This window comes from Catharus ustulatus, chromosome 15 (assembly GCF_009819885.2).
Source record: "Catharus ustulatus isolate bCatUst1 chromosome 15, bCatUst1.pri.v2, whole genome shotgun sequence".
In the NCBI taxonomy this organism is placed as follows: Eukaryota; Metazoa; Chordata; class Aves; order Passeriformes; family Turdidae; genus Catharus; species Catharus ustulatus.
The window spans coordinates 4,150,549-4,167,695 of NC_046235.1; the positions used below are offsets into that span (position 1 = coordinate 4,150,549).

Consider the following 17,147-nt stretch of genomic DNA (forward strand, 5'->3'; position numbering starts at 1 on the left):
ATAGTAATTTTTGTTAATTATGCTCCTACCCTGGCTTCCACATTTTGTTAGTGTTTTAATTTTAGCAAAATGTGTGATTGAGTTGATGCTTTTTATCTCAGAGAAAAATATAATTAACATGGTGACTAGGGCTGGTGTGTATTATAGAAAGTCTGCAATGGCAAGATGACAGATTGTGAGAACAACTTCAGAAGGGGAATAATGTAAATGCAGCTGATTTGTCTGTGGCCATTTCTCTGCTGCAGCCACACTGTAAGGAGTTTTCTGCACTTGTGAAGGACACAAAGAGAAATATTGAAATATTTCTGCCTTTCCTGTGTCTTTTCTTTCGAAGAAGTATTGGCAGCAAAAGGAAAATTCATTTTTAGGTTTCAAATATCCTTCTTTAGAGGCTGTGCTGTGTCAGGGCCCTTGATCATCAGTGTACTTATACTCTGCAAACCAATGGAAGTCATAGCCAAATTCTAATAACTTTAAATTCCATAGCCTACTTAGACTTGTTTTCTTGACCAATCTTTTTTTAAACAGTTCTCCAGAACAATACAAACATTAAACTGATTAAACTGCCTTGGGTTTTTTGGTGCTTTAATTCTAAAGATCTGCAAACAATGGATACTCATTGAAGCAGGGCCATTAAATCCAAATCAGATTTGAAATTCTGTTTTTAATGTTATTCAAGAAACATTCACCTTAACAGATGATTTTTTGTGTGAGAGCTGATGGAATATGTGCTAGATGCCTGTTGAGTGTGCATATGCAATGCAGTTATTTCGTTCCAAGCAAAAACATAAGCAAAAGCATTTCATCAGGATAATAGCAATTTATACACACAGTCTTTTTATCATTAAAAATCTCAGAAACCTACAGTCTAGATCTGCTTTTGCTCATGAAGAAGAAAGAAATGTGCTTGTGGTGCTTGGGGAGGTGTTGAGAGGTGCACCTGGCAGTGCTGGGTTTGTGGCTGGATTCAGTGGTCTGGGAGGTTTTTCCAACCTTAAATATTCTCTGATTCTATTGCTGCTATCTGCTTTTTGTTCCACAAGGACTTTTTTCTGTCTTTTTTCCCTTTTCAGACTGCTTGTCCAATCCCCCATGCATTCCCTGCCTTTCCTAGCACTCTGCAGTGCTGCATCACCTGAACTGGGGAGGTGCTGAGCTGAGCCCCACTGAGCTTCTGCTCTTGGTCCAGAGGCAGTGGTGTCACAGCAGGCTCTCAGCTCCAGCTGGCAGTACCTCAGCTTTTTTGGTGCTGGGCCCTAACAAAAAGGGAGAGTACTACTGCTTCTCCAATCCACAGTGGTGTGTTGTGGTGTTATAACTGTGCAAAATGCATTTTCTCCCTGCTACAAAGCCTCTTCAGAAAGCACATCAGACATGGAGATGGTAATGGCTGTGTGGGAGATTTGACCTTGTTACCTACCAACTTTTTGCCTCCCAGAGAACAAGGATTGCTCTGAAGTTTCTTCCTAATTTGATAATTACTTCCTATCTCTAAAAGTTTGCAGTAGCTGGTTTGCAATCACTTGTCCTTCATTTTGTTTTGGCCATTGTACCACAGGCTAGGCAGACAAAGAGCAAATGCAAAATATGGTGATCAGGTCCAAGAACCGAGGGCTGAGTGCATTTTGAGTCAGTTTAAACTACTTTTGGAAGTAGCCACAGTTAAAATCCTACAGAGACCTTAGACTCCATGAGAAACAAAGTTGGCAGTGCTGTTGTGCAGATTTCTGTTAATTTTGCAGCAATCCTAATAATGGACAGTGTGGTGGTATGTGTGCCCTGCATTTCTATGGCCAGAAAAGAAACTCAGGAGAGCTGCTTTTCCTGCCTGTTATACATGTACACGTTCAATTAGTGACATCTTTCTTATTTAGTTCAAATAGCTACCACTTAACTACTGTGTTAAATGCAGAGTCATGTGTATAGACTGTGTTAAACCAGTAATAAGATTTTGAAACCGGAACAAGTCAAAGTTCAGGTTACTTGATAAATATGAATTTGTTTCTTTGGACCATATGCATATGCATTTAGATTTTAATTGCATTATTGAATTCTTTTTACAGTAGTTTTTAGCCCAGATGATTCTTCAGGGTGACACTAAAATGGTCTCTGTCTTGAGATGAAGGACTGTGGAAGGAAAGCTCCTTACCTGCAGCTGTCAAGGTGGCTGGAGAGGACTATAAATGAGAGGGTATTTTAGCAAAGAGGAAGGATCATTAGGATCATCTCATGGTGGAAGCAGCTGCCCACTCTAATAAAGAATATATTTGACCCCTGCCCATGCACAAATTTCCTATGCAGTCCATTTATTTCTAGATGGTGATTACCTCTTAAAATCTAAATTCTGGATTCCTGGATTGGAGCTCTGAGGTCTGCACTGCCAAAATGCAGCCACTCAGAGCTCTGATTAACATCCATGTTAAAACACAGTCCTATGAACTCAGAGTTTTCTTCTGGTGTCCTGACAGAAAGTCAGGTGATCACCCAATAAAATAATTTCAAAACCAGTATTCGAATTTGGCGATGTTTTGCCCACAATTGAAATGGTGATCTTACCCTGAAACTTGACATTGTATTTTAATATAAGGCAGTTCTGTCATCCCTGGTTACAAAATAATATTTAAAGAGGATAACAGCATGCTTGAACTTGAAGAAACTCAGACAAATTTAAATTAATTCCCATCAGAGTTCAACACCTTTCTAATGGAAGGAATGATTCCACAGTAATTCTGTTTTGCTTTCCAGGAGGGCTTCCTCTGCAAGTGTAAATTCACCTGCAGAAGCTTTCAGCTGATGTCCTTTCAAACTGTATCTGCCTTTGAAAATAATGACACTTAGAGATGCCACTGGAATCCCTTTCTGATTTGACTTTTCTGTGCTGTTTACAAGGTTGGGAAAGCAGGGACAAGTGTAGCTTTCTATACAAGCTGACACTGCCTTCCAGAGTTAAGAGTTAAGCCAAGCAAGTATGGAGGTGCAAATGAGGAGAGGAAATTTATAGGAATGTTGCATTTATATAAAATTTTTATTTGTCCTAAAGAACATTGGATTGCAAGTTGGTGCAAATATTTTTTCCTTTATTTCTTTTTTTAAATGTTTTGTCACCTGTACTTAGAATTCATGAAAGTATCTGTCATGAGTCTTTTCAAAGACAAAACACAAGAAAGTACAGCTTTGTGAACAAATCTTCCACATTTATGTATGTATTTGTGTTTTGGCAACTATGATGTTTGTTTTTTTCCACCCAAAAGGCCAATCTTTTACAATTTTTGTCACTTCTTACCAGCACAAGCCTTCACATTTAGCCATCTGTATATCAACCTAAAGATACTTGAGGATTCTTGTGTTCCATGTACTTTGGAAATATGACTCACTATAAATAAACCAATAACTGCTACATCTTGATAACCTCAATTAGCATAGCAAACCCATTTTATCTATGGCTAAATGTATGCATATATCAAAACTTCAAATGTAGGAATCATAACCATTTGAGTAAAATTGACATAATTGCTACAGTTTTGAAAAAATGTAATGACACTTAATTAAGCCTGAATCTAATGAATTGACTAGAATTTGTATAGAGCAATGTCCTCATGCTACACCTTTGCTCCGTGTGTAGCTTTGTGTCTTTGTGTCTAGCTTAAGCAAGGGTTTGAATGTTTGAACTCATGTTTTTCAAAATTCTTTTCCTATTTCCATTAACTGCATTGTCTAATCTTGAAAAAAGTGGCTTTGTATTCCCAGTCTTCAGGCCACGACAGGTTACCTCATTTCAAAAACAGAAGTCATTGCTGATGAGAGTCTGCTCTCAGTATGTAAAACAACTCAAGAAGTGTTTGTGTAATGGAAACTTCTAGGCAAAGATAACTTTGGGAAACACTGCTTGATCCTAAAGCTTAATTTAAAAATCTTAGAATGAATTGATATAGATGAGCATGAAGGTGACCAAAGAAGTGTTCATGAGGGAAAAAGATTGATAGGTGGAGACTGAGAAGGAATAAGAACACAGTAACCTTTTACATGTTTTCTCTGCAGTTGATTTGTAGGATATTACATTCACTTGCAAATAGAGGATTACTTTGTATAGTAAGAGGAGCTGCAAAACTCAGAGTCTGATGTATTTTGTTGTTGAAATCTCAGATGATGATTTTTTAAAACCCTCTCATGTTTTCCTTGTCTCAGGTGCCCAGTCTGAGCCCCCATCGTGCAGTGCCAGTTCCATCACTTGTCCCTCTGCCTGCACCTGCAGCAACAACGTCGTGGATTGTCGGGGAAGGGGCTTAACAGAGATCCCAGCCAACCTCCCAGAGGACATTTGGGAAATGTAAGTGCCACTCTAAAGCACAAGTGTTTTCCATGTCTCTCCATTTTTATTCCATTTCACAGCCTCCTGTGTGGACAAAAGGCACATGCTTTAAAAGCTTTTCTAAGTAGTTGTCAGGTATTTTGTAGTTTTCCTCTTTAATTTGTTCTTTTGGTCTAAGGGTTCAAACCATTTTAAAATGTAAATTAAGATTGGTACTGCCCTACCTGAAAGCAAGATAAAGTTCTTGGGGCCTTAAGTTCAGATTGTGTTTGCATTTCAGAAAACCAGAACTGCAATTCTGTAGTCAGTAAATGAAAATACATACTCCTTTCTTATTTCTAGCCAGTGATTTCCCCATGAGATGGAGGGACATCTTTTTAGCTTGGCAGGATGCATTTATAATGAACTAGAACATCAGAGCACATTATCCCTGCTGATTTTATCTTCTGTATCTTATCTTCCACATTGTTATTTCTAATTCTTTAACAGTTTTGTGACTCCTGTTGTAGAATCAGACGCTGGTTTTACAGACTTGTTTACCTTTGCTACCTTTAGGAATTGGAACCATCTATTTCTGTGCCCATGACTTCCTACTACTGTGGTCCTGAAATGCTGTTACATTAAGCCATTTTGCTTGTGGTTATTCCACAGGGGATGCAGATCAATTCTTTTCCTATTTAGTTTCTTGTCCTACTGAATTTTCTGACATCCAGCTAGCTTTTGCAGTCTACACAGTATGAGTTCAAATATTTGTATGGTCACTGGACTTACCCAGCTTCCTTCTGCTGTAGAAATACTGGTATACAGCAAAATTTCCCATAAATTCAAAAAGCATAAGTTCATAAGATTGTGGAATGCTCTGGGTTGGAAGCAATCCTAAAGACCACGTACCATGGCCAGAGGCATCTTCCACTATCCCCAGTTGTTCCAAATTCCATCCAGCCTGGCCCTGGACACTTCCAGGGATGGGGCAGCCACAGCTTCTCTGGGCTATCTGTGCCAGGGCCTTCCCATCTTCACAAGGAGGAATTTCTTTCCAATATTCCATCTAACCCTGCCCTCTGGAGTTTTTAAGCCATTCCCCCTTGTCCTGTCACTCCAGGCCCTCGTCCGAAGCCCCTCTCCAGCTTTCCTGGAGCCCCTTTAGGCACTGGAAAGGGCTTTAAAGTTTTCCCAGAGCCTTCTCTTCTCCAAGCTGAGCACCCCAGCTCTCTCAGCCTTTCTGAGTAGCAGAGGGGCTCCAGCCCTCTCATTATCTGTGTGGCTTCCTCTGGACTTGCTCCAGCAGGTCCACATCCTTCTAATGCTATGGGCACAAGAACCCCAAGAAATGTTGGATTCAACTACTTCTTGTATTTCTCCCTAACTCAGTATTTTCTCGTAAGCCACACTGCTCTGGTAAGAACTCTTGACTTACAAACTGTTCTACAAAAATGAAACACACAGCTGCTGCTCTAACACAGTTATTAAAGGTGACCTACATTTCACTCTATTTTAGTATTAATTAAAGATGTTTTATTCAGCCTTCCTACCTTTCTTCATTAGCATGGGTAGGCAGAACCTTCTCTGACAAAGCTGCCAACAAGTCCTAAAACTGTTTTTGTTGATAAAAACCCATCACAAAGCAGGAAACTGACTTGTCATGGGGCATAAAACAAGCATCATATGCTGCTAATTTTCCCTCTGCCACATATGACTTAGAAGTCTGTTGTGTTACTCTATTACTCCTCGAGGTGAAGGACTTTATTGCAAGAATGTTTGCTATTAAGAAAACGATTTAGGAAAGCTAGAAATCTGTATCCCAGACTTGCTTTTTCATAATTTCATAAAATAGGTAGCAAGAATGTAGGGAATGCAATTTGTTTTTTTATAAAGCTTCCTGTTCAGTTGGGAGCTGACAGCAGCAGCCAAATTGACTGAGGAAAAATGAGTTAGGAGAAATTGAAGCTGAGGAATACAGACTGTGTGCTGAGTGTTACAAAAGATTCTCTGCTTACAAAATGGTTCTGTTTTGCTTTTCAGAGGAAAAATGAACAGTTTGTGTCATAGAGATGCACAGGAGAATAAGCACAGAAAAGTTTTGCATGACTACTTGGGTGAAAACAAAAGTCATTAAGAACCTGGAGGCATTGACTGAAAAGAAATACCGAAATGCATATGGTGTGGAGGTTTGCTGGTACATGAACAAAACAGGCATTCCACTACACTGGGTCAGCATCTACAGTAAAAGGAGAGGGTGCAGTTGCTTAGAAAGGTGAGAGAAAATGCATGCAAGGTAAATAGGGAGCATGGTGTGACTGCAGAATATGCTTGATGCTGGAAAGCTGCAGGGAAAGATGACCAACAAACTGGGAGGAGACAAAATCCTTAATGAATCTGTTTCTCTGCTCAGACTTGATCACAACCTTGCAGCCAGCACCTGTCAAACTGAATGACAGCTCAGCCCACAGACCCAGCAACGCCAGGGGATAGCAGAGACCTGTAATCAGCTGTGGAGCCTGGGAGGGTGTTGTGACAAACACCTGTAGCAGCTTTCACTCAGCACCTGGTTTGGGCTGCTCTTGCCTCAGGACATGGGCTGGATAGATCTTTTCTCAGTCATTAGTGATTCCCTGGCATAAATCAGCCAAAGGACAGCTTTCCTGCACGTGCAGATGTGGGCACTGGGTGAGGGCACTGCCAGCCCTGGCTGTACTGTTTCAAACAGTGCTTGCTTCAACATGCTGCCTACCACGTTTGTTTGATGACTCCCAGTCATGGACAGGTATCAGTAACTCCCTATTAATCTTCTCCCACTTCACAACACTCTTCCTCTGCCCCTTCTTTGGAATGAAGTTTTCATGCTGTTTGTCTGCCTCAGACTGATGCTCTCATTTTTTGTTTGTCACTGCAAGCAAGGCTATATTTTAGGATGTGAATTCTGGACAGCTCTTGTCTGAGCATTTTGTACACCTTAAAACAGTAGTCCAGGGAATACCTCTTGTGCCTTTATGTTTGGTTCCAGTTGGTGCAAGACCTTCCTGAGTGAAAGCAGGGCACAGCCCCCTCCTGCTGCCAGAGGGTGCTCGTGCCTGGAGGCAAATGCTGGAGCTGCAACCACTGGCACTGGGTGCTGCTTCTCTGAAAGATCTTCAGATTGCTTAAAAGAAGGAATTAATTATTTGCTGAAGCTAGAGGCTAGATTGTGGTTGGGACAGATGCTTAAGAGAATGTAAGCAAGCTGAGCCCAATACAGAAACTGATGGGAAAAGAAGGGTGAACTCAAATGAGGAAACAACCAAACACATGAGGAGAAGAACTGGGAACAAAGGAAATCGAGACAGGGTGACAAAGTGCTGTGAGTCTGAGAAGGTGAGGAGTTTTTAGTGATAAAGACTGAGATTGGTGGCAGTGGACACCAACTATATAGGGTGGAGTGTGGCAGGACTGTGGGGACAGGACAAAGGGACACAGGGAAAGGTGGAGCCAAGGAGTCTCTTCCCAACAGAAAGCACATTTACCTTGGAGAGCCTTCCAGCCTCCTCACCATGCACTTGAGAAACCCAACAACAATTTGTGTGTCTGTCCCTGTCCATTAGGGACTATCTAGGCACAGATTAACTATTAAACTACACAGGGAGCTCCTGTTTGCACTGCTGCTATTCCAGTTAGAGAGCACTACAGGGGCTGGGACTCATACTTCTGTTACACTTGAGTTTCCTTGTGATGGAATTAGTAATTTCAGCTTTTGAGTTAGAGGCCACTAAATTAAATGTATTATTTTTTCCAAGTAAAAAGAAAGAAATTGGAAAGTGCTGAAAAATACCAAAGTTAATGTTTGTAGCTGCAGTTGTCATTTGAAGCTTTTGTATGTATTTGTGGTGGTATTCACTTTAACAACAACACAGTCTCTTGCTGCTCTTGAAAGCTTGGATTCATTTCTTGTTATCTGGGGATGCATCAGGGATGTGTAGGGAAGGACCCTGTGTATATAGATAGAGTTCACTTGTTGCAGAAACAACACGTAAAATGGGGACTGTGGGGGAGATAATCTCATGAATGCTGTTTGGAGAATTTGGTTGTGTCTCTTTTTGCCTGTGGTTTTATTAATTAATTGATTCTGGGCAAGTGACTTGCACAAACTTTCCTTGGGTGGTCACTGGTGACGCAATCTTGGGTTCTGGCTGACTCAGCTGAGACATTCAGAAGTGTTGAGGACTCACAGCTGCAGCAAAAGTCAACAGGCACTGTGCTTTGAACACTTTGTGCTGTGCAATGCTAATTACTCTGAAAAGCCAAGGCTCAGTCATCTGCAGACTCAGAAATCAAACTCCAGAATGTAAAGTGTATCCTTAAATCTTGAAACAGATCTGAGATCTGCTCACATCAAGTTTGCTTCACCACTGTTACTTAACCTGTACCATACTCTGTATCTGGTGAGATTAATAGAAATAGATTTGAATGAGCCAAGAGCAAAGCTGGGTAGGATGCACATGAATCACAAACAAGGCCCATTTCTTTAAATGCTGATGCAATTGCTGCAGACAGTAAAGAGGATGCCAATCCTTGAAGGAAAAGTGCAGATTAGGTACCCCTGTCTGGTGAGATAATAGCCACAGCTTTGTATGACAGCTGAGCAGAGCAAAGTGGGGTGGCAGCCCTTCCACCAGCATCTAGGCTTGGCCTAAGGTTAGTTTTATTCACACTACACAGGTTTGGTATTTTCACTTTTGATAGCTGATGCTTTTGTGGGTATGAGTAGTACATGTTTAATTTTAGAGTGCAGAATTTCTAGTCTCAGGAAAAATTCTAGAGTTTGAGCACAGGAAAAATGTGATGTTGGTTTTCTCCTGGTTCTGGCAAAATGAACGCAAACCTAATTTTCTGCAAGATGATCACTTTGTAATGTAATGTTCTACTTGTTCTGCCTTTAATGGATGGTTTCCTGACAAATTTAATGTCATGAGGGTACCACTGTGCGGGCAGTGTTGCAGACTTGTAGGCAGACAAGTTTGCTGTGTTTGTTGTTTCAGGAATTGTCTCAGGAACAAATTGCCCTCTCTGTTGTTCAGTACCTGCAGGAATGTGTATTTCAGGCCAGCTGTGAATCTTTAGGAAGCTTTTGTGATTTGAAGAAGGTGATGAACAATTACTGGGCATTAAGTTACTGGTATATTCAAAATTAATTTTCCTCCAATTAAAATCAAGTCAGCAAAGCTATTATATAAAGATTGAGCACCGGTAGCTATTCACTGTAATAATAATTTTTTGTTATATAAATTATAAATTAACTACATGACAGCATTTTCATGTTTATTAACAATGGGCTTTGAAGTTCTCAGTTTCATAAAGGCAAGAGATTTTCCTCTTATCAAGAATATAAGTGTGCAAAAACTGTAAACTTTATGGATAAAGGAATGACAGTTTTTCATTTAGCATTGTTCTTCCTCCTGAAAGAAAATTAAAATAATTTTCCCAGGCTTCCAGTAAATACTGCAGCTGAAGCCAGCAGAGTATTTTTGAACACTGCAGTAAATGCTCCATAATTGCCTCTGGTGGCAAGTTCTCTGGCTGGGGAACCAGGTTGGCTCTTGTAATTGAATCATATAATATGATTTTCATTCACTGCTGTAAATTGGCTCTGGACAGCTTCTCCTGTCTAACCTGACTACTATTTTCTGGATCTCACCAGACAATCTGTGTCTTGCATTTCACAGAAGTTTATTTTGTTGGGCCAAAAATATGTGGAAAATTTTTTGTTGAGTTCAAAACACAAAAATAATAAAGAAATAATAAATAAAATATCTTAGATTAATAGTCAGTGGAGAAAATATAAATACATGAAAAATTATAAGAACACAGGTGTCTTGTGTGCCGAGACAAATTACGGAAAACAGAAAGCTGCATTTCACAGTTTTAGAAACAAGCAGCAACAGCAGGGAGTTTCTGCTGCAAGATCAAGGCAGATTTTTTTCCTTACATCTTGACTTTTATTTCTGAAGTTGTGCAACTAATGTCATCTGCAGGCATGAGAAGATGGGCTTGCTTTGATAAATCTAGATTTTGTACACATGGTAATTTTCATTTTGGCCATATCAATATTTACTTTCTTCACTGTTTTTTATAATTGGGAGATTTCTTTTAGGAAAAAAGTTACAGGCCAATTTACTCAGGCAAGCTGTGTAGGAGCAAACTTAAAAAGTTTGTAGGTTTGAGATTGTTTTGGTTTTTAGTTTGGTTTAGGTTTTTTGGGTTTGTATGTGAGTGTCTGTGTAGCCTCTTTTTCCCAGAGACATCACTGCAGTCCAGTATAAACATAAATTAATAATTACTAATAAAAATAAATGGTATAACTAAAAAGGCATATATCTTTTATCTAATACAAATTTCACTGCAAAGCTCCTGTGTAGCCAAGCAAAATAAAGAGATTGCAATATATAATGAGTATAAACATTCTTAAAGCTGATTATGAAGAGGAAAAGCAATTACAGAAAATAAAATAGAGAGCATAAAATCACAACTTTGACATAAAATATACTAATCAGATTTTTTTTACTGGATGAAATACTAATTGTCTTTTGGCTAACATGTTCTGTTTATTTTGTTCTAAAAGACTGTGAAAATAAGACAGGATTTGAGGAATGTCTATTGTCAAATGACAGAATCTGTTGAGAAAATATTACAGGTGGCAGAATTTCAACTACCAGAAAGCTACTTAATTTTCCTGCTAATTTTTGGTGTTCTGCCTTTTCTTTGTCAGTATCGTAAATGTGCAGTAAAAACAGATGCTACAGAATGTGCACAGCTCTTAACAATAAGTTAGATTAGAGATTTTAAAATAACTTTTTGTCTTTTCTGTCAGCTTACTTCAATTTTCACTAAGTCTGAAAGAATAATTTTGTGTTACAACTTGACAAATAAAATGCATATCAGCTTGAAGTCCTCAGATCCCTGAGCCAGTTACAGCATTGTGAGAAAATGTAGGAAATTATCTGGCCTTGAAGCTTCCTGAAATAATTGGAAGCCAGGAGAGGGTGGTCAGGACCAACCTCGTCAAGCAATAATTAAATAGCAGTGTGATGTGTTGAAGGGTTAGTCTTTCTGGGACTGCTTCACTTCTCAGTGAAGCAAATATTCTGGGTCTGGCTTGTTAAAAACTATCCCTACAGGTTTATATTTATCAGATTCAACTATTGGTGAATGATTGCTTTCACATAGGTACTGGAGAAACTCTCTGTCTCCCTTTAGGAAAAAAACCACAAAAAATTCCACACAAAAAAAAATCCAAAAAAATAACAGTGAAAAGTGCTAAAGTGTTCAGCAAAGGTCTTTGAGTGAGGCTCAGAGCAGGTGCTGTGCTGTGGAAGTCAGTACCAGAACTCTGTGCAGCACCCTGTGGGATGCTGTCTTTGGAGCCTTCTGAACTAAAATCCCTGGGTCTGAACTGGAATCACTGGGTGTCAGGGTGTGGCATCCACATCTCTGCTGTTCACTACACCACAACACCCCAGAAACATCCACACTCATGAACTCATGTGCTGGATGAATGAGGTATGGACCTGTAGGGACCTGGAAATTGTCAAATCTCTCCAACTTAAGGACTCTGTTTCCTGCATTAGTGTTCACAGCCACAGGCTTGCATAGAGGTAAAGTTCTCCCTGCAAACCCTGATCCCAAGTGCACATGATCCCATAAAGTCTGCTGAGATGGGAAATTGCCTGTCTAGTCTAGAATCAGAGCAGGGAGGCATCAGTAGTTTGTATTCTACCCCCAAAACGGCTTCTGATTAACCTTAAACATCCTCACAGGTGATGGCTCAGGGGAGCTTTTACATCTGGGCACAACCCAGTTGTGGGATTGCAATGGGAGGGAGCTCAGGGGGAGCCAGTGCCCTCATCCAGGGATAAAGAAAGGAAAATGTATGAATGAGACTGGCAGGGACATTGCAATGAAAAGTAATGGGAAGGGCCAAGAATTCCCACCAGAGACATGGAGTGTCACAGTGGTGGATGGAGAAACTCTGAGGTTTGGCAGAACAGTGCTTCATTCTGGTGTTAATATGGTTAGAGAGACATTGGTGTTTTGTCAAAAGATGTTTTGTGAAATGCCAGTCTGCAGATTTCTCTGGTGTTTCCTGTTTGTCTTTGCTATATTTAATGCAAAATTAACGTGCAAAATAGAGGGGATGGATTTGTCACATTCCTAATTCCACAAATTCAGGGGTTACCAGCTGATACCTGAGCAACTGGTGAGCTCCACAGCTGAAACTAAATTCACTGCAGTGTGTCAGAAGATCCAATGTCACTAGCACTGCTTTTAGAATAACACCATGGTTTCAGGGAAGATACCAAAACTTCTGTTTTCATTCTGAAAGATGTCTTTTGGTGAGCAGAATTATCTGTGTAACTTCCTAGGTAGATTTACATTGACAAGTCACTTTGCTTTTGATAGGATTTTTGTCTCTTGAAGATCTGCCCTCGGGTAAGTTGTTAGGAAGCAGTCCTGCCTCAACAGCTAGACCCTGAAAAGCAGCACTAAAGGGAATATGAAGGGAAAACCCCAGTTGTCACCTTATATTAATACAGGTGAATGGTTTACTGGCTCTCAGCTCTCCATTTCCTAAGGCAGACTCCATAAGAGGAATTTATAATGCATATTACTAATTTTATTTGGAAGTCATTCAGGTGCTGCTGTGAAAGGCAGCAGTATAAAAGTCTTGGAGGACTGTGTGTGTTTAGGGGTTTTATAGTGGTGGTAGAGCCTGGCTGGGGTGGAGGGGGAAGGCTTTAACTGTTAAAACAAGCAGTAAGGTAGACATCCAACATCCTCCATGTCCTACCATCCCAAAGAACTTCGTTTTCTACCTGGGGACAGAGCCACAAAAGCTTTTCCCTGGGATTTAGGTCCATGGGCACTTTCTGAAGCAGCAGGACTGCAGGTTTTGGCCTTGCACTGTGGCTGTTTGGTGTTTTGCTGCTGGATGAGCTGCAAGTCCTGACTGTGTGACTGCAGGGCAGGATTCCTCTCTTCTCTCCCAGCCAGGGCAGCTCCTCTCCAGGGCTGTCACTGCGTAGGTACTTCAGTGCAGCTATCCTAACCTATTGTGCATGGTAGGAATAAAGCTTGTATTTCAGATGAAGAGGCAAGAAAGGTGTCAGGGCAGGGATCAGACCCAGCTCATATCTGTAGTAAGAAGACCATGTGTGATGGTGATTTATTTAGTATGATTTATTCACCCTGAGTACTGAAAATACACCTGTGGACTTTCCTTCATCAGAGACCAAAATGCATGGTAAGAGATGAGAGCCCAAATTATGAGCTAAATGTAAAATAATGGTGCAAACAGGTTTTTATAATCCAGTTGTTTCAGTCCCTGGATTGATTGTTATGTTCCCTAGAAATTTCCTCCTTCCTAATACAAATGGTTCTCCCAGCCCTGGGTTTTGTCACCATGGTGGCTGTGAATGCTCCTTCTTTCCCCAACCAGTTCCCTGCAAATCTCTGTGTATGGGGCAGGAGGAAAACAAGGTTTTGTCCTTCCAGCACCCTTCACACAGGCTGTGTGCATCCTGCCAGGCACGGGTGTGCCACAGGTTTGTGCTGCTCTGCTGCTCTCTCGCTTTCCCTCTCTCTCAGGTGGCTTTGGCTCGTGGCTGTTTGGCTCCTGGCAACCCAGGAGATGCCAGCCCAGCAGAGCCCCCGACCCAGGGAACAATCTGGCTCATCCACTCACTCTCTGTGTCCCAGCAGGGACATCTGTGCCTGCCCCATGCACGGGGACATTTGTGACACGGCTCAGGCAGGAGCTCGTGGCACTGTTAATGGAGCATGGCTATCTCATTTGTAGGCTCTATTCATCTGACAGCCGAGAATTATCAGTACTGATGCTTCACTCCCTCTCTTTTTCTCCAAGGTAGTGATTTGTCTATGTTATGGGTAGGTAAGCTTGACAAAACATTGCACATTAGCAGCTGAGACAGTGTTTGAAATGGGAAAATTGCTGGCAAACTGCTCCGTTAGAGACCCAAATAACAAATTCCTTCTTTCCCTCAATGAGAGGGAGATAGTTAAGGCCCAAATTAATACGTCTATCTCCCCAACTCTGCAGGGGGAATCACTCTTCAAGATGAATGGCTTCATCACTCCTGAGTGTGAGCTGGCTCTGCTAAGTCCCTGTTAGGCAGAGTTTTTTCTCCTTTGTGTTTTGCCATCCTGGGCGTGAGCAATGCAGGCGCCACAGGAGGAGGTGATGAAAAGATTTGCACCTCAGTGAACTTTGAGATGGATTAGCATGGGAATTTGAGTGCTTATTCTTTACCCTGGGATAGTTTTTCATCTTTAACTGCATGGTTTCCCTGTGTTTGTTTTGTTCAGTTTTTTTCTCTGATATGTTTACTTTTTGCTGTCATTGCTGCAAAGTCATTTAAAAAAAAGTGGGAAGAAGGAGAACTTTATCCTGTCTAGCATCATGTTATTACAAGAAAAAATGGATCTGAATCCAGTGGACCCTCATACTTTCCAATCTCTGATGATATATTAGAGAGGAGAAAGGAAATTGTTCCTGTCCTTTGATGTTGTTGTCAAAGGCTTTAAAATAAAGCTGGGAGAGGCAGACAGAGCAATGCTGTGTGTTGGGAGGGGGCAGATGTGCTTCACTTCATCTCAGCACTCAGCTGGCAGCAGGCAACATGGCATGGCCACAAGGGCCAAGGAATAAAAGGAGGAACAAAAACCACTGGGAGTTTGAACACAGCCAATTCACTTTATCAGTTTTGTGAATTCTGCTTGGCAAGTCTCTTAAATAGATCTGAGTATGAAATACCACAAGAGAATCAAGAAAAATTTTATTGAGTTGTAAGAAACCTTTAATGGGAGGGGGGGTAGTAGTTTAAATTATCAAAATTTAGCCCTTTAGGACTGTGTGTCTTGTACAGATTTCTCAAATGTACTTTAAAATTATTTTATAGTATATTCTGGTAATACCCCAAAAAAATGAACTCCCAGATGTTGCTTTGCACTAGCACAGATGGTTTTACAGTGTGTGACAGCACTCCACACTATGGGGATAGACCATAAAAAACACAGTTTTCCAAAGGTCATGTTCTAGGTAACCTAGGTAATCTCTGAAATAAAATGTGACTGTAAAATTTACATTTTTTTTCACTTTTTGGAAGAAAAAAGGACAACATTAGGTAAGAATACTGCTTTTCACTTCATTCCAAAGATGGCATCTCTAACAGTTTCCCATTATGTGGTTTCTAATTAGACCTTCATCACCCTGAAACTGGCAACACCCCTTCTGGCAGAACCTAGAATTTCTTGAGATTTTTAATTGCTTGCTGTACTCCACATGTCATGTTTGAGCTAAATGAGGTGAAGGAGTAAAGTACTGATACAAACAAGGTGTTTTCTGCTGTTTTACTTGTGAAACTGCATTGTGCATTCTATAACATGCATTTATGTAAAATGAAATAGAAGTCAGGTTAGTACCTCATTCTGTTAAAGCACAGGCTCATTTAGTGCAGCACTGGGCTTGCTGCTCTGTTTTGTGCCCACCTTGAGCCCACTTGCCAACACACCCTAATGGGGGCCCAGGCTGCTCCTCTGGTACCCTCTGAGAAAAACGTGTTACAAACATTCTTTAGCCCTTCATTTGCAAAGGGCTTAATTGAATAAAAAAAGTCAGGTGCTGTGATGGAAATACAGCAGCAGATGACAGGAACCTTGTCCATCTATTTCTGTACAGGCCATCTGCTCCAGATTTTGTAGGAAAGGGTGAAGAGTTCACTAGGTAGTTCAGAATGAAACTCTCATCAAATAACTCCTGTTTCTGTCTTCCTTTCCACTTTTTCTAGAAATTTCCTCTTTTAAAGTTTTATTTTGTATTACTTGTGACCTGTGACTATTCCAATTTTGAATTTTTTTTTTTTTTTTTTTACCCTGTGAGAGAAGAAAACTCTTGAGTGTATTTGAACCCTTGAGTCACTAAAATTGCTTTGGAATTCTGCTTGTAAAAAGGCACACGTTTCCCCCATCCCTGTGTTTGGGTTTCCATGTAAGGACTGCATGCTCCCCTGGTGTGCAGGGTGGGTGAACCCCCAGTTTCCATCCCCAGGGCCAGGAAATCGGGCAGGCATGCCCTTCTTTTGTTCCTAGAAGTGCCTGCACAGAAACACTTGGGAGGAGTTAAACACCCGCCTGGCGAGCTGACAAAAAGCTTTTATGGGAAGAGTGTGTGCTGCTAATTCTGGTGACAAACACCCAACAATAGTGGCGTGCTGGAGCTCACAGCAATTTGCATTTCACTGTGGACTTGCCAGAAATGAAGCGTGTTATATTTAGACCAACTGGAAGGGAAATCTCAGACACTAATTCAAATCACAAAACAAGGAATGGAATTAACTCTGATCACAACCTTTAAAAAATAGACGGCTACGGATATAAAAGAGGGCGAGCACATTGGCTGTACAGGCTGACTGTGCAAATATCAAAATATTTGTACTTAAATAGATTCTTAGAGTATAAATGAACTGGCAAATTATTTTCTTTTCAAGGGGATTTTTTTCTTTTGCTTATGAAAGCATGGATCACCAGGGGGATAGAGAGCTTGCACATTTTCTTTCTACTATTCCCTAGTACTTTACAAACCTTGATTTACTTCCCCCTTCTCCCATTTCGTTTTATTGTAATTTCTGGTTCTAAAGTTTTTTTCTTCCCCTCTGCATTGCTGCAGCAACTTGAAATGACTGGAGTGCCTCATTCCATCATTCCAATACGTTTTTGTATTTCAATTCTAAGCCATTTTCAACCACGGATTTTTTACTATTTAAGCTGTTGCTTTTTAGGACACTTCAGGGAA

At 40.6% G+C, this 17,147-nt stretch overlaps 1 protein-coding gene across 5 annotated transcripts in view; it reads left to right on the forward strand.

Moving 5' to 3' along the window:
- SLIT3 (slit guidance ligand 3) overlaps positions 1 to 17,147 on the forward strand; it is a 466,954-nt gene that overhangs the window by 296,476 nt on the left and 153,331 nt on the right. For all 5 annotated transcript variants that reach the window (XM_033073074.1, XM_033073076.1, XM_033073075.1 and 2 more), the window contains one exon: positions 4,186 to 4,327. In XM_033073074.1, the coding sequence (XP_032928965.1) occupies positions 4,186 to 4,327 (142 nt within the window). The remainder of the gene's footprint in view (positions 1 to 4,185; positions 4,328 to 17,147) is intronic.